Here is an 18,529-nt window from a genome sequence, read left to right as displayed (position 1 = left end):
TACATATATATAAGGTTCTACAATTGGTAGATGTTGGAGTGAGTTAATTCACAATGCTTTTGTTAAAGAAACTGTTTAAAATGATTATGTAAGGTTGCTTTCTTGTTGGTTTTGCATTGGTGTGTGTGCTAAATCGAGTACAGATTTGTAAACCTCTGTATAAGTTAACTTATAACGTTTTATCACGTTTGATTTGTTAGTATGGTTGGATTAAAACTAACGCCATTATTTGACTTATGTATTTGTTTTGTTTTGTCTAGGTATCTTGTAATTGAGTAAAACTGAACTAGATGATACTGTGAAAATGCTTTGTTGGTCATTTTTATAAAAGGGTGTTCATTTTAAGTGATATATATATATATATATATATATATATATATATATATATAGAGAGAGAGAGAGAGAGAGAGATCTATATATATATATATATATATAATATATATATATATATAATCAATGTGACTGTGACTTGAGAGTTAGATTAAAAATAAACTAACGTTTTTATAAAAAATAAAAAAAACCGCTCGTTCAGTCGTTAAGTTAGGTTTGTGGATTCGGAGGAGTGGGGTATGAAACTGCAGCTCTGACTTTGCCATGTTGGTTCTTACAGGCTCTTAACAAGTGTAGGTGTAGCTGCACCATGGAGCCAAAATGGCGCCAGCTTCACCCCTAAACTGGGTAACTTAGCAGCGGATAAAACTGGCCAATCACAATTCGAGGCACTCTGCTCTGCCTGAATCCTGCCAATGATACGCAGCGATGGTCATGTATGTTAGTCACATGTTTGTAACCTTGTTCCGGAAGGACAGGTCATTTTGTCCGAATTGTGATTTGCTAGGTTGTTGTTGTTTTGTTTTGTGGTTTTTTTTTTTAATCTCGTTGAATTTTACGCTGCCACAGAAAGTCGGGACCAGGCAAACCCGTAAGTTCTCTTATAAACATGTTTACTGAGCACAGCATGAGCTGTCAAGGTATTTCGCTACATAGGTAGGTACAAATTATAGCTGCACTTAACTGTGTGTTGAAGCCCTGCTATGCTGTTAATATTGTAAGGTATATTTTATTACACAATGCACCCCAGAACTAGCTCGGTTTAATTACATTAGTGCATAAATAAAACCAGACCCACATACGGGGTATTAAAGCAATATACTTTCTGCGCAAACTGTCGTCCTAACTTTGGGGAAGATAGGTGGTGTGACTCGAGTATATCATGATCGTAGTGGGTGTGACTTTTTAATTTTTATAAAGCCATCATTTTAGTTTGGAAGCCGATTTACATACTTGTTAAGCGTATTTTTGCGATGCATTATTTGTAAGTTAAACAAATCTGGCCCTGACAAATAACCGCTTAATCATGTTACTGTCACAATCAAACGAAGTTTAGTAGTACTATTATTATTTATTTCTTAACAGACGCCCTTATCCAGGGCGACTTACAATTGTTACAAGATATCACATTATTTTTTACATACAATTACCCATTTATACAGTTGGGTTTTTACTGGAGCAATCGAGGTAAAGTACTTTGCTCAAGGGTACAGCAGCAGTGTCCCCCACCTGGGATTGAACCCACAACCCTCCGGTCAAGAGTCCAGAGCCTTAACCACTACTCCACACTGCTGCCCACTATTGGTATAGAAACACTCTTTATACAGTACAGATGCTGTGAATGGGGGAATTCAATTTCTGTACACAAACCATACTATATTGGGAGTCGGTATTCCAAAAACTATTATACTGTATAATGTTATACCATAATACAGCACACTGAACTCTTTGGTTTTGACTGACGTTGTACATAAACCGTGACAGCTTTAAATAAATAAATAAATAAATAAATAAATAAATTCAAGTAGGATTTTAACTGTTTTTTTTTTTTTTTTTTAAAGACATCACATCTAGTTAATAAATAAACTATCAGCAGTATAATTTGAAGAATGCACAACGTTACCAAATTAAAGCAGAACAAGATACAATTTGGGCTAACTGGACCCCCAGTTTCATTAATAAAACCCAAACTTGGAAGCTCTTGGGGAAACTTGTTTGGGCGTGCTTTTCAGTGACATTAAAACGAGGGACCTTTAGAATCTTAATATGACTCCTGCAGCATTTGGAATAACAGTAGGTTTGCCATAAAGCGTGGTCCTTTTATTCTAGATCTCTTTTAAAACGCACAAAACGAGGTAGTAACTTTTTTTAAAAATCTGGTTCAACATCGATTTTTAAAATGATGTTCTTCTTGCCAGAGCTGCAAAGCCACACTGCTGTACATATTGAATGTAAAGCTGCGGGACCTGGTGTTTTTATAACAAGCTTGAAACTCAGCAGGGATGGTTTGAAACAAGGGTTGACTTTTCTTTTTGACACAGGCACAGAAGACGCGTTGTATCTCCTGGATGCAATGGACGGCTTGAAGGTGGAGCACGTTCAGGTTGAAAAGTCTGTTCCAGAGCCAGGATTTTCTGCTACAAAACTGTTTACAAAATATACCCCGATTCACAAGGAGGCCCTTGTACTGGAATCTGACTCGATTGCGAAGGATGTCTTCAAACTGGGGTTTGTCCCCGTTCTAAAAACTGCCCACCACAAGATTAAAACCAAGGGCTCTAAAAGCTTGCATGCGAATTTTAAAGTGGAGCAAAAATCTGAACAGGAACAACTTCCGATCCCTCCTCCGAACTTGATTCCTAGAGGAGAAACCTCAACGGAAGATTTAGTCGTCAAGGATCAAGAGGAGTTCTCATCCGCATGTAAGTAAAATAAACTTCCATCGGAAGGATTGGTCACGTTTAATGATTGGATGCTTCTTCACATCAACCAGGGGCTACAGTGGAAAGATGTCTCCATCACACTTTATACATTCACTTTATACATGTTTATACATGCAAGTGAAGTTGAAGAAGGTAGGGAAACATACTGTTGAAACTGTTTATTGAGAATAGTGTCCCAGACTTGTGCAAAGAGCTTGTAGGTGCAATGACAAGCCATCCAGAAGCTGTCATTTTAATAAAGATCTGCTGAAATAAATAATTTTTTTTTTTTTTTTTTAACTTCTTAAAACATACGCATTTCCATTGGACATATTTGTCATTGAAAGTTAAATCAGTATTAAATAATTATTGCCACCATATGATTCTAAAGAAGGTTTGTCCTTGGGGAAGCACATTCTGTAGTACATTTTTTTTTTTTTTTGTGAATCCTTGAATCTATATTGAAGTATGTGTGAACGTACTGGGAATGTTGGTTTCTAGAATGATTCAGAGTTTGGTACAATCAATAGGCTAAATGTGCAAGTTCAGGAATCCTTAGTATGTCAACTTTTCTCAGGACAGTTTAGCACAAGTTTTGAGTGTGTATCAGAACATGGGGTATATGATAGCACAGGGCCAAACATGCAGTATGTACAAAATTACATTGATTATCCAGCTGAGAACTTGGTAACCATTCTGTAATGCAAAACAGTACGGCCACACATTAACACTGACATTTGGTAATACAATATTGAGAGTGGAGATGGTGACACACTTTCTTGCTATTGATAGCTCTAATTTTAACAGCAAGGGGCAGGGGAAGTATGTGACTACTTGTATGTATAACTGAGCCATCAATACAGTACACCTCTTTCTTTCTCTTTTCACATGCAGTGGACCAAAAACCTCAATCCTACCCATGTCCTCGCTGCCAGATCTATTTCACTGGGGAGGAGTACCTGGAGAGGCATATCCAGGAGACCCACGGAGAGCAAATCTCCACCGAGGACACCCTGTACTGCTGCATCGAATGTAGCAAGAGCTTCAGCTCGCTGGATGGCCTTACAAACCACCAGCTAACACACAGCGCCGCAGCCTCCCTGCAGTGCCGCGAGTGTGGAAAGACCTTCGGAAACTCCTGCACTTTTAAAAGACACCTCCGGATCCACACGGGCGAAACCCCTTACCAGTGCGCGGAATGCGGGAAGAGCTTCCGGGAGTCTGGAAACCTCAAAATCCACCAGCGCATTCACACAGGAGAGCGGCCGTACCAGTGCAGCGAGTGCGGGAGGACGTTCACCAGATCGGAGCACCTGAAAAGCCATCAGAGGAGCCACACCGGAGAGATGCCGTTTCACTGCGTCGAATGCGGGAGGAGCTTTATCGAGTCCCGCGCGCTTAGGGCCCACCAGCGGACGCACACGAGCGAGACGCCCTACCACTGCTCTCACTGCGGGAAAGGGTTCAAGCAATCCAACGCTCTCAAAACCCACCAGAGGATCCACACCGGAGAAACTCCGTACGAGTGCGCAGACTGTGGGAAGAAGTTCCGAACCTCCAAGCAGCTGACCATCCACCAGCGCACTCACACAGGAGAGAAGCCCTATCGCTGTGCTGTCTGTGGGAAGTGCTTCAAGGAACTGGGGGCCCTGAAAAAGCACAAGCGGATTCACACAGGCGACAAGCCCTATCACTGTAACGAATGTGGCAAGAGGTTTACCTATTCATACCAGCGCAAAACTCACAGGTGCTGATGCCAAAGGTGAATACAGAATCCCCCTCTGCTGGTTTGGGAGGCTCGTGGATTGGATATTTTGTTGCCGGAATAAGTTGATTTTGATTGTTAAATATCTTGCTGTCCCTGCTTCAAAAATCTATTTTAAACAAAAACATTTTTAATTTAATTTTAAAACTCCTATTTTTGAACATGCGTTTTTAAAACTCATATTTTAAACAAAGGCCAAATTCTAGCTATTTACCAGAAATGATTTACTCCAAATTGGCATTCTAGAATTTTCAGGGTCTGGGTGGAGATTTAATTGGTTCAATTAAACAATCTAGAACAGGGTTGGAACAAAGACCAGGACTGGAAGAGCCAACTTTGGAGTACAGTGCCATTCCAAATTACATCCATTTACTACCAATGCAGAGATGAGTGGCTAGGATGCTATTTTTATTTTTTTAAGCACAGATGTCCCACACCAAGTGCTGGAAGCCAGTAAGGGTGGTTGAATACTTACTTGAGTCACTGTAGGTCTTTAGTATTTACATAAAGGTTTTTGTAGTTCATGCATGGTTTTGTATATACTTTTAAAAGTGCTTAATAGAATCACAGTTTAATTGAATTGGCTGCATATTGTAATCAGAAGTTGAGTTTTCTGTCCTTTTGCTATTCACCAATACAGACCCAGTGCTTTTATTGAATTCCCTTACAGTAAACCTTTTAATGTGATCACTGTTGTGTGCGTGTATTTATTTAAACTGGTGTGTTAACACACATTTGTATCTCATTCTATCAAATATAGACGAGAGAGGGAGAGAGAATTACTCTCCAGCGTCAGCATCATTGCAACCCCCTCATTTAAGAACACCAATCAACCCTTCTAATGTTTTAAGATTCCTCAAAAGTACTTTTTTAAAAATCTTAGCAATATTGACAGTTGTAAAATTTTCAAACGTCATACACCAACATATTGAATTACATACCGCTTTGTAGTTTTCCATATGCTTCACGTAAAACTAGCAAAAATTGGAGAAATGTGACTTTTTAAAAGATTTTTTTATTTTTATATACTGTACTAATTTGGCAGACTTATTTGCAGTAGTCTCTTTGATGACATGATAAATAACCGATCAGGAATTGTCTCAAACAAAACTGGTAGAGGCTCAAGAGCTGGGTATCAGGGAATCTCCTGGGGCCGATTTCCGCGTTTTGATCTGGATTATATTGTGCAATTGGGTTTTTCAAAACATCGAAATGCGATCGGGATTACTGTGATCCGGATTTCGTTTTGGTAATCCGATCGCGCTATTAATCACAATTTGTTTTTTCAGAATTTAAATAGGCGATCAGGATTACTTTGATAATACCAGGAGTATTGTGATCCTACTGCGGAGGTAGATTTAGCTTTTAAATGATCATAGAACATTGATATTTTGTTTGAATTGTCATAGCAAAAACACGCTTCTACGTCCAAATAGAGTGTTAGAATATTTACATATTTAAGTTTTGTATCCATGCAAGCAAAAAGGGAAACACGTATTTAGTGGTTAAAGCTGGTCTGAGAGATGCTGGACTCCCGTCCGAAGAGGAAGACGATGAAGATGGCTAAAAACACAATCCTTTTTTTAGAAAGTTTTATTTTTATTCCATTTAGATTTAGTTATTTAATTTCTGCTAAGTAGACATCAATAAAATAACCATTATTTGCATGCGTTATATGTGGACTAACATTAAAAGTGATGTAGATATCATATATAAGGCCTCTTTAAATATATATATATATATATAGCCTATTCAAAAACTGGATTTCATAATCGTAATTATTTGTTATGTGGATAGATGTAATCCACCAGTGACATGAAACCGGAACAAAATGATCCAGATAAAAGTCATCTCGATCACAAAATATAGAATTACAAAATCCGGATCACTTCTATCCAGTTTTTCAAACTGACCCCTGACCTTCAAGAAGTGTCATCATCTGGGACTTTTTGAAATGTATGAGCATCTTGAAAGACATGCTAGAGTGCCAGTGAATCAGAGCTCTGGAGGTAGGTAAGAGCTCTCAGACTAAACCCTTTACAGAGATTGAGGATTGTACTGGTCTGTCCAAACGACAGTAAGCTCACATAATGAATTCAGTCACAGCTATAATCTAACCACATGCAAATACAATATGATTATGTTGGCACACAGATTTACTTGGTAACCTTGTATGTAAAAGACATCTGTAACCTAATACATATATATAAGCTGTCAGTTTCACAGAAATTAGAGAATAGCTTCACTGTAGGATTTTTACAGCAATCAATCTATTTGTTTCTTAAACCATAAAACTGCTTTGAAAGTGCATTGCACTATCCAGAACCAGTGTGACCAGTGTGCACTTCCTGTAACCTTATCTCAATAGTTTGCCTGTTTGTCAGAGAGGGAGGGGGATGGGAGTGCTGCAGTTCTTTGTTAGAAGCAGCTAGTTTGATGTTTAACGTCTGCTGTGCTTTCTATTTGCTTTCAAAACGTTCAAATAATATATATATAGTTTTAAATAACCAAGCTGTAAAAGCAAGTCAAAACTAGTTCACTGTATGTTAGCATTAACCAATTTAAAGGCTTTTGGTTTCATATATACATTTATGTATTCATTCATTTATTTTTTGCTTATTTTATTTTTTATTCAAACAGTAGATTGACTGGTCCCCCACACGACGAGACAAGATTATGATTCTGTTTTCTTTTAATGCTTTTGAATAGCTTTCATTTTCACACAAAGGTGGCATGTGTGAGGCTCAATGATTTATATATATAAAAAAATCCCCAGGCAATGTTGTTACTGTACTTTCAAATGTTAGCCATCTTCCCGTGAGTCATGACTAGGCCTACTTCCAGACAACGGGTTCTCTCAACACAATCTAAATCTGTTTTCATAATGAAATATCCTTTGGCATTCAGTGAAATTTTCTAAGCTGTTGTTGAGTTTAACAACAGACATGAAAGAAAAGTTGGCATGAACACCATTATTTTTTTTATTAAAGGCAGTTTTCTTTTGTAGCGCTACAATTTTTATTTTGACCACCCTCTACGGTTTAAATGTTGTTCTAATAGATATCCACCAGATGGTGCCAGAGAGCTGATGTTTGGCAAGATGTTTCAATCTATCCGTGTCTCATCAATCACGGGGATGGAAATAAGGTGTTATAGAAATTTGGTTAGCCGCAATGTATAGGTAACCAGCTCAGGTATGTCTTATACTCAGTAAAACCAGGAATGGATCTAACGGCTATGCAATGGGAGTCTTATTTCCATCACTGAAAACGTAAAGGGCAGCAGTGTGGAGTAGTGGTGAGGGCTCTGGACTCTTGACCGGAGGGTTGTGGGTTCAATCCCCAGTGGGGGACACTGCTGTTGTACCCTTGAGCAAGGTACTTTACCTAGATTGCTCTACTAAAAACCCAACTGTATAAATGTACAATTGTATGTTAAAATAATGTGATATCTGTATAATGTGAAATAATGTATAATGTGATATCTTGTAACAATTGTAAGTCGCCCTGGATAAGGGCGTCTGCTAAGAAATAAATAATAATAGTAAAGAATAAACCATTTGATTGAACTTCAATGCCCTTTCTGTTATTTTTATTTTTATTATTAACTATGAATCCCAGCACAAGGAGACGCTAACCAACACGTCCTGCATTTAAAAACAGGCGGTCACATGAATAGAAATACTAGGATTCGTGTTAATTGTGTAAAATAAGATATAATGTATTTGAATCAAAAAAGAAATATATTTTGTAAGATGGTTTGGTGAGTTATTCATTAAATCTGTGTGGTTTGGAGCATGGTTAGGAGTGAAACCTTTCATTTCAAACATATTGAACGGTAGCATTCACCCACCCACGACCTCCCCCCTGACACATGACAGTGAGTGTACATGCGCTGGTTTGTAGGTGAAACTAAAACAGAGAGTGAAAGATTCGCAAGCGTTGTGTCACGGGAAAGGGAAATGTCGATGGTTCTCTTTTAAACTTTCTGAAGCAGTCTGGAATTTCCTGGTGAAACTCAAATATAAGTCAGTTGCGCGCGGTGACCGAACAAAAGCTGAGAGTCGTGCTGAACGCAGAGGTGAGTTCCTGAAATATCTTAACTTGTTGTATTGTCTCTGAAGCTTGTGACAGTGAGTGTTAAGTGATATATTTTATGTCGTTAACCACAAGATGTTAGTAAAGCTATGGCCAATAGTTATGCATCACCTAGAATTTTAGGATTGAGGCATACTTTATATATATATATATATATATATATATATATATATATATATATATATATATATATATATAATTTAGATCTTGTATTTAACACTATGTAATCAATTTTTCAGTTTTTTCAGGAAATATATGGCAAACTACAAAGCGATATGCAATTCGGTATGTTAACTCAACATTATTCAGAAGGTTTCATTCGACTTTATGAAGCAAACTTAGTTATGAAGGCGGGTGATACAAAACATTTGGCCATAGCTGTTTGTGTGTGAACAGAACAGGGGGCAAATCCGCTTAACCGCCCCCGGATTTGAGTACACGATTCAGCTCTTGATTAGTTAGGTCAAGTGTTTGTTTATTTTTCCTTTGAAGCTGTTCTAACTTACCAAGAATAACTACCGCGACTCTTAACTGCAATGTGATATGAGCTCGTTTGGTTATAGTGTAGAATCAACTGCTCAGTACTGCGTGGTGTTCTTAATCAATCAATCAATCAATTTTTATTTTATATAGCGCCTTTCATAGTGGACCACCTTGTTAAACAAAGCACTGGAACAAACTGACAAAGGTCAATTAAGCTAATAGCAGGAAAAACTGCATATACCAACCTTTATGTATCAGGAATAATGTTGTAATGATGTTGAAATTCTGGGCACCACTACAGAATTAACAGATGATGCTTCATAAAGTCGAATGAAACCAGCTGGATGAGCTTACGTTAACCTGTTGAATTACGTACTGTTTTATAGTTCGCCATACTTAACGAAAAACTGATTGAAAAATTTGATATTTCGAAATCTAACTGAAATACTTTAGTACTATTATGGCTTCCGGCAGATTTTTTTGCAAGATCTTTGTGTAGTTTCTTTGATTACATGACGTTAAATAAAGTAAATTATGTTCATATAGAGTTTTTTATGTTTATTTTTATTAAATGATGTCACAACCCTAAAATTCTAGGTGATGCTAACATTTTGGACATAGCTGTATCTGTGATTTACCCAGTGCTTTTTTTGGTAATGACGGTACTTTTCCAAATGGGTAATTTTTGCTAAACTAAACCCGAAACTTGTCTTCTCATCTATCAATCATTTAAGGAATTGAAACTCAATGCCCTCTTCATTTACTACTGGTCTGTGCACGCCTTTTGTCAAATCTGAACCCACAAGAACTTCAATGGGTCATCTATGGATTCAAATCAACATTCAGTACAACGTAGTAATCGGTTTAAGTTATAAAGTACTACAGAACAAATGAATCAACTAAGAAAACATGTATGTTATGCCATGTCAACATTAACTATTGCTCACAGTTACCATGTTTATTTTTATTTGGTACTTTTTTAAAAAGTACTAATTAAATGTTTTTTTCCCGCCGTCACTGTAAGACCGAGTGTTTAACTTTAAAACACTTATTTGTCACAATTTTCAAACACGCCACCGCGTTTATAATTCTAAATGTGTTTGGGATTTAAACACCGTGTTTATTTTGTAAACTCTTGGAGGTATTTATGATTTGTAACACTTTTTAAACTTTTGTGATCGTTTATAACAGGGCTGGTGTTTAAAATTTAAACAATAAACGGCGCAGATTAAACACATAACGTTTAACAATTATTTAGAGTTTCAAATACCTAAACACCAGGGTTACTGAACACTGCTATTTAGGAACAGAATGTTTCTATTTTACGATACACGCCTGCCATTTAGATATTAAACACGTGGCACATTCTTTGGTTTTGTAGTGATAGCTTTGGTTTCTTTTTAATTGCTCCCTTAATTGGTTCAAAAATACATTTCTTATGTTTAGTTAAAGGTAGATGTTTCAAATGTTAAAAAAAGTCATTTTCATCACCTTACTATACATGATATTATATTAAAAGGGTTATTTTTGGACTCTATTCTAACACCGATGTTTCTACAGAATTACCAGCTCCCTATATTCCTATTCGTTCCTTGAGATCAGAAAATCCGTAATTTCTAGTTCCAAAAAACTGCCTTCAATCAACGGCAGCCAGAGATTTTTGCTCTTGTGCTCCTCGTTTGTGGGACTCTATTCCAGTTGACATTACACACTTGGAAAAAAAGGTTCTATCTAGAACCATTAAAGGTTCTTTGCACCGATGTCATAGGGGAACTTTTTTTGGTTCTTCAAAGAACCATTTTGAAAAGGTTCTTCAAAGAACCTTGACAACATCCAAAGAACCATTTAAGAACCCTTTGTGAGTGTAGGCTGGTTGAAACGTCGGATTTCTAAATTGAAAGCACACTTTTTTTAATTGTACATATGAGCTCTTGCTTTGTATTTTAGAAAGGTTTCTACATTTTTTTTAAAGGTAGTCCTTAACTCTTTGGCACATTTTTGAAGATCTGCCTTTTTTGCTGGACAATATGAAAACTGCAAATCTACTAAACTAAATCTTGTGCCAAAAACTTTCAAATTTAAACGGCTCCTGATTCGTGAAGTTAAGTGATCTGAAATACAATCGGTACAACACGAAGTAGTCATGTCTTACTATTAACGCATCAGGCACGGTACCTTTTAAAATACAATACTGTTTGTATGGGAAAGAAGGAACTGCTATGTATGGGCTTGTGTGTCATCATCGCACTTCTCTTTTAAGATTTATAATGATAAAAAAACGAGTCTATTTTAAACACATTATATCACCTCCTTCCTGTTTAGTGCTGACTGGGTACATGAGTAAATTGATAAGGGGAGCTATTTTTTTAAACTCTTTTTTTAAACTTTTAATATAACAGCTTTCTTAAAAGTTATTTCTTATTTTCCTGTAGGTCTTTCATTTTCCATTGGCGTCATCCCGTACATTAGGCTGCGTCCTAAAATAAAGACTGTAGATTTAATCCCTGAGTCAAGTATTAAGTTTAATGCTTGAGCTCAGGTTCCAGTAGCTGAGAGAGAGAGCACAGGGAGAGAATTGAATGTGTCTCGGCAGCTAAAATTGAGTGAATTTCATTTTTTTTAAATGTAAATTAAAATGAAATGAGAAACAAACACTTACTGTAATGTTACAAAACTGTATTTTTGAACATGTGCAATACATTTTCTACCATGCAGCTATGGTCAGAAGTTTTGCATCATCTAAAATTTTAAGTTTGAGACAATAATAATAATAATAATAATAATAATAATAATAATAATAATAATAATAACTATATGAACATCATTTGGATTTTTATTAAACATCATGTAATCAAAGAAACTACAAACTAATCTTGCAGAAAGTCAGAAGTCATAATAGTCGTACAGTATTTCATGACAGATTTCTAAAATGTCACATTTTTCAATTTGTCAGTTTTTCATGATGTATATGGGTAAAACTACAAAACGGTATGCAATTCAATATGTTAACGTAACATTATTCAGCAGGTTTCCTTTGACTTTATGAAGCAATATTAGTATAGGGCGATTCAAAACATTTGGCATAGCTGTAGGTTGACCATGCTTTTGTGGATGAAGCAGAATGGGGTTGCTCTACTGTGTGGCTGATGGATATTCATTTCTGGTTTCCACAGATCGATGAGTGTCCTTTATCCACAGCCTGAGGACTCTGTGCTAGAATGTCGAGCAGAAGGTGGCACAGACCCTGGGGTGCTGCGAGACAGCCAGTTAGTGGAGAAACCTAAAGGGTACAGTATAACAAAACAAGTACCGATGCCATAAGTGTGGCTGCTTAGTGTTACATATTATTATTTAGTCATTTAGCAGACGCTTTTATCCAAAGTGAATTACAGAAACTAGGGGGTGAACGATGCATCACAACTGCTGCTGCAGAGTCACTTGCAATAGGACCTTGTTTGTTTTACATCTCATCCGAAGGATGGAGCACAAGGAGGTTAAGTGACTTGCTCAGGGTCACACACAGTGTGTCAGTGGCTGAGCTGGGATTTGAACCAGGAACCTCCTGGTATCAAGCCCTTTTCTTTAACCACTGGACCACCAAGCCTCCTTATATACCACAGTTGGAACCATGGTTTGGGGAGCAAAGTAGCCTAATGACTAAGTTCCATAATCCATATTTTTTCAGTTTTGATAGAAGCACACGTTAGCAAAAAAACATACTGATTTTAATGGAAGAAAAAATGATATCTATTATCAGTACTAATTCCCAATGAACCCAGTCGACACAACTGTCACTGACAAATCACTGTAGGTAACACTTGTGCACTATTGCATTGTACTGACTTTACAACATTTGTTTTAATAATCTATACATTCTCGGGGTTCCCCTTAGCAGTGTCTTTGCCGCTGGCTACAAAGCATGACAGTCGTTAGGTGAATGACAGGGAAGCTCAAAGCAGATGCTTATACCATTGACTGGCATGCTTTGTCACCAGGGACAGCTTTTTGAAATTGTGAACTGTCTGAAATGAAAAAAGGCTAATAGTGTTGTAGCAGGAAAACAAAGGGATCAACAGCAAAATACTAGGGGAGATGCTTCTGTTGTTCTGCTTTCTGGAGGTGAGATCATTGTTTGAAGCGTTGCTGTTTTATGGTTGTTGTAGGGAAGGGATTGCAGAACTACATGCCTGTGCCAATGGGAGAACAAAGGACTCTTCCCTATCGCTGGATAAGGTAAGGGCACAGTAATGATTTGTTGCCACACTGAGTGTCGTACCAGTCTAGGCAGTTGTTAATTATTTATATGTGGGAGTACAACCACGCTACACGTGTGTGACAGGTTTCTAGTTAACATATTTGTGTGTCTGTCAGAGGAGGTGAATGTCAATAAATGTGTTCTAAATTCCCCTAAAAAATGTGTGACTAGTTATTTAGGGGAAGCTAAGCTACCCTCTTGCTTCTGGTATTCTGCAAAAATTTTAAATGTAAAGTGGGACTGTAAAATATCACGGTGGGGGGAACAATATTGATAGCGAAAGAAATGAAGTCACTTTTTAAAAATCCAGACAGAACTTGATTAAAGATAATACATGTGTTATTAGCTGTCAGTCTTTATGTTCCACCTATTTAACCTACGTTTCTGTTGTGTTGCATCTTTCCAGAATGTTAATGGTATGAATTTGATTGGTAGTGGAGCGTTACAGTGTGTTGAGTCTGAAAGCCTAACGAGAAGTCTACACCTAATACAACTCCCAGTTTACCTTTGTTTGAAATTCTACTCTGGCTATAATGGAGTTTTAACTTTGCCCAGGCTTCTGGAAAACAAGATTGGGAGAAAAAGGATAAGCTTCACATTCTCCTGGAAGACTCCCTCTGCAAGGGAGGACAAGAGCTACTGGCGGCCTTTGCAGAGTTGACCAAGGTACTGGAGTCAAAGGTCAACACAGGGAGCTGGGGCTGGGGCTGGTGTCCTCTGACCCAGGAGTTCATTGACCGGATGGACAGACGGACCTCTGCCCTTGAAGACAGACAGACGATCCTGCAGAACATCCTGGCTGTGAGAACTCGAGAGCTGGAGAGACTGGGAGATCAATGGGGCGACAGGGAGAGACTGAGGAGGAGTGAGGAGAGGATCGCTCTCCTGGAGAAGCAGGTAGGCTCACGAGCAGTATTATGAGAATTGTGCTTAGTAGTAAAACTGTTTATACTTTCAAACTATTAGTCTTAAACCTTAAGGTAAACCTTAAACAATGTTTCGTCTCATGTCTTCCTCTGTGTTATTGAGGTACAGCAATACAATTTTGTTTACAGCTATGGCCAAAAGTTTTGCATCACCCTGTAGAATGAACTAATTTTGTTTCATAAAGTAGAATGAAACCTGCTGATAATGTTACGTTAACAAACTGAATTACATACCGCTGTGTAGTTTTCCATATACTTAATGAAAAACTGACAAAAATGAAAACAATTTGATATTTTGAATTCTGACATGAAATATATTAATTATATATATTAATTATGTCTCAATCCTAAAATTCTAGGTGATGCTAAACTTTTGGCCATAGCTGTATTTCCAAATAAATTCCAGTATGCATAGCGTAGCTTTTAACTTCCAGCTGCCTTTTAAATCACTGCAGTTAATTGCCAATGTTATATAGGTTAAATGAGGCAGCCACACCCCATTGACAATCAGCGCCACACATCAAAATGATCCAAATTACTAACTTCATTTCTTAACTTCACACCTGAAAGAAATAGAGAGGATATGAACAGTCATGCCTATGATGATGGCTGATCTATGGCACACCTGGGATCATCTGTATTTGCTCTCTTCCAGCTACAGCAGCAGGAGACGGTCCTGGCCCTGAAGGATCTGTTAATCTCAGACATGGAATCACGCCTCCTGCTGGCTGAGAACACGTCCTACAGTGGAAGCTTCGTTTGGAAAATCAGCAACATGAACCAGATACTGTGGGCTGCACAGACTGGCAAGACCACAGCAATCGAGTCTCCGTGTGAGTTCAGAGGAGGGGGTGGAGAGGGGGCTGGTAAACAAGCAAGCAGATCCGATCTGTGATTTACACACAAACCATTGCCTGGAGGGATTAGACTGTACGTGATAGCAAGATCACGTTGCATGGTATGCTTAACTACCGAATGCTGGGGCTCCAGCACATGTAGTGAAGGAGTGGGCTTGTTTGCCTATTTAAGCTCAAAGCTTTTCAAAAGACAAAGATCACAAGCATCCTATAGGAGGTTTTTACTGTTTTGAAACACCGCATACAATCCTGTGCAGTAGTAGTTTCATTCATTCAGTTGTACAGCTATGGCCAAATGTTTTGCATCACCTAGAATTCTAGGATTGAGACATAATAAAAAAGAAAACTATAGGAACATAATTAAGATATTTTATTTCACATCACGTAAATCAAAGAAACAACTAAATGATGTTGCAAAAGTCTACCGGAAGCCATAATCGTAGTACAGTATTTCATGTTAGATTTCGAAATGTCACATATTTCAGTTTTTTTCAGTTTTTCGTTAAGTATATGGAAAACTACAAAGCAGTATCTAATTCAATATGTGAACATAACATTATTCAGCAGGTTTCATTCGACTTTATGAAGCAAAATTAGGTAATTCTATAGGGCGATGCTAAACTTTTGTCCATAGCTGTCGGCCACTATGCATCACATGCACTTTGTAAACATATACAGTGTTGTGTTTTGCATGCTTTAATTTGCATTGTATTGAGAACTCCTGACCTCATTAGCTCATACGTATCCAGCACTGAATTCTGGTCCCTGTGTCTGTGTGTCCCAGCTTTCTACACAGACCGCTATGGGTACCGATTGTGCATGAAGCTATACCCCAATGGAGATGGAGCCGGGAAGGGATCCCACCTCTCCCTCTTCCTGGTCATCTTACAGGGAGAACACGACTTCATGCTTCAGTGGCCTTTCCTACACAAGGTGAGGGCATGCCAGCCTGCAATGTTAATGCTCCAAACCAGGGGTCTCGAACCCTGCTCCTGGAGAGCTACTGTGGCTGCTGGTTTTCGTTTCAACCAATCTTTCAGTTACCTAATTGAACCAATGATTGGCTTAATTAGTCTAGATTAACAGGTGTTCCAGATCTTTAGCCACTGATGATGTAAAGACACCGATAAAACCTGCTGGATAGGGGTCCCCCCAGGACCAGGGTTGGAGACCCCTGGACTAAACAGATTTTAATGCAGACGCCCAAAAAGCTTTGTGAACCTGTTTTGTATTCTTAGGGTATTTGGAGAGTGAAGTTCAAATACAGTGTATTATTATTTATTTATTTATTAGCACACACCCTTATCCAGGGCGACTTACAATTGTTACAAGACATCACATTATTTTTACATACAATTACCCATTTATACAGTTGGGTTTTTACTGGAGCAATCTAGGTAAAGTACCTTGCTCAAGGGTACAGCAGCAGTGTCCCCCCACCTGGGATTGAACCCACGACCCTCCGGTCAAGAGTCCAGAGCCCTAACCACTACTTCACACTGCTGCCCTAGCGTAGTTCAAAAATAAATGCCATGCTTTTATAATTTCAGTTTTATTCTTCCCTGACTACCCTGGCTACGAAACATGAGATTCATAACCATATTTAATGTTAATCTCTCAATAATCATCTTGATGTTGGTCATCAAAGCCAGCATTGCTCGAGGATATGAGGAATAAAATTGCTTACAATAGAAATTCACATTTCTATAACGCCTTTAATCACAAGGACCCCAAAGCACTTCACACACACACACACAATGAACAATGAAACCATTCAATTAAAAAAAAAAAAAAAAAATTCAATCTTGATTTGAAAACCCTGACAGAAGAAAGCAGAGCATTCCATAATTTAGGAGCTTTACAAAAGGCCATCATGTTGATTTTAGCTTGGGATTTCCTTGCAGGTCGAGTTTGTGCTTTTAGACCAGCAGACTCAGCAACATGCCTCCGCATCCTTCAAGCCTGTGAACTCTGCTCCCTTCCGACGGCCAATCTCTGAGAAGAACACGGCGAGCGGCCTGCCTCAGTTCTACCCCCTCTCTCAGCTCCAGACAAGCGGTCGCACCTTCATCAAGGATGACAACATGTTTATCAAGGCTGTCATCGACACCAGGAAAACAGAGAGATAAGCTACAGTTTGGGGATTTTTTAAAAGCCGAGGCAAAGTATAAAACAACCTACAGTAATTCAGTTAAATTATAGTTCAGTGTAGTTTTTCAATTATAGACAAAAACATTTTATAAAAATGCTTCTTCTCTGGTCGATTATTTTGAAAGTGTTCAGCATGACACTACGGAGCCCGGGAGGGGACAGGAGAGAAAAAATATATATCTCGTGCACACGTATTACTATCTCGTGGCCACAAGATACCTGTCCTGCACACACGAGATAAATATTTTTTCTCTCAGGTCCCCTCCTGCGCTCCATACGATACAGCTGGAGTAAGGAGAAACATCGGCTGACAGCCCCTCAACAACAATGTTGTCTACACAGCAGATGTGTAGAACAGAGAGACAGGTATGACATGCTATTAGGGTAATAAACTCCAGTTTTTTTAATTCTACAAAGTTGACTAATATTAAAACAAGTTATGAAATCCAAGGTTTTGTAAGCATGCCAAATGTATGTGTTTCTCATTTCTGTAAAACTGACTGGAGCAAATGCTTTGTAAATTAGGGCCTAAGTGGCTAAAGACAAATGTAAAATTGTGTCCATAATAACTGAATGTCCATTAACCACGTCCAATGTACCTTAATGGCTTCATTGTTCATTGGACATAGCTAGGTGTTAAGCTACTTAGTATTTATATGTTGTTTTTTTATTATTATTAATATTATTTTGTATTGAAAACTATGTGGTATAATTTATTAAAAAAAAAAAACATTTATTGCACCAAAACTCTGTGCAGACATACAGTTTAATCTTTAGAGTATACTGACCTTGCCTAGATGTATTTCTTGTAAAATAATAATAGTATACAAAAGAATCTAACTATGTTTTCCCCAGTGGCTCACCTGGTTAAACCACTGCTGCGTAGGGTGTCACACGGTCAGGGGAGCACAGGTTTGTGTCCTGGCCGGTCTTCGCTAGGGATTCCAAGCGGATTAGGGAGGCAAACCCGACAGGGACTGGTTCTACTCACTTCAGAACAGTGCTCCCTACTGGCCAAGTGCCTGGCGAGCTCAAACAAAAATTGTGCAGTTTTCCCCATGCTTTTCCCATGGGTATGCTCTGCATTTACCAAAGTTGACCATGTTTTTCTATACGCTGTACCATACCTCTCTGGGCTTTCATACCTGTCAACACTGAGTCTTCAAAATAAGAGAGCTTTTGTAAGCTGAAATCTTAGTGGCTTGAATTGAAGTGAATACCTACACAAGACAAAGGCTTACA

The 18,529-nt window shown here is 38.1% G+C and overlaps 2 protein-coding genes across 3 annotated transcripts; both read left to right on the top strand.

The window, feature by feature from the left end:
- The first annotated feature begins 598 nt into the window (after positions 1–598).
- LOC117433608 (zinc finger protein 501-like) lies at positions 599–5,205 on the top strand. The gene is made up of 3 exons (XM_059010837.1): positions 599–762; positions 2,373–2,753; positions 3,648–5,205. Exons 1-3 carry the CDS (start codon positions 747–749, stop codon positions 4,505–4,507), a joined length of 1,257 nt encoding a protein of 418 aa, XP_058866820.1. The 5' UTR covers positions 599–746; the 3' UTR covers positions 4,508–5,205.
- Positions 771–18,034, top strand: LOC117433548 (TNF receptor-associated factor 1-like). Of its 2 annotated transcripts, none has more exons than XM_059010842.1 (7): positions 771–922; positions 12,272–12,385; positions 13,262–13,331; positions 13,909–14,250; positions 14,935–15,112; positions 15,921–16,069; positions 17,041–18,034. In XM_059010842.1, the coding sequence occupies exons 2-7, from the start codon at positions 12,276–12,278 to the stop codon at positions 17,263–17,265; spliced, it is 1,074 nt and encodes a 357-aa protein (XP_058866825.1). In that variant the 5' UTR covers positions 771–922; positions 12,272–12,275; the 3' UTR covers positions 17,266–18,034. The 2 variants fall into 2 exon arrangements, with proteins under 2 accessions (XP_058866825.1, XP_033911756.3); XM_034055865.3 differs by lacking the exon at positions 771–922 and adding an exon at positions 8,371–8,598.
- The last annotated feature ends 495 nt before the right edge of the window (positions 18,035–18,529 follow it).

Source organism: Acipenser ruthenus, chromosome 41, assembly GCF_902713425.1.
Source record: "Acipenser ruthenus chromosome 41, fAciRut3.2 maternal haplotype, whole genome shotgun sequence".
Classification (NCBI taxonomy): domain Eukaryota; kingdom Metazoa; phylum Chordata; class Actinopteri; order Acipenseriformes; family Acipenseridae; genus Acipenser; species Acipenser ruthenus.
Note: the sequence above shows the minus strand (reverse complement) of the source record. Positions and strands in the feature narration are given on the sequence as shown.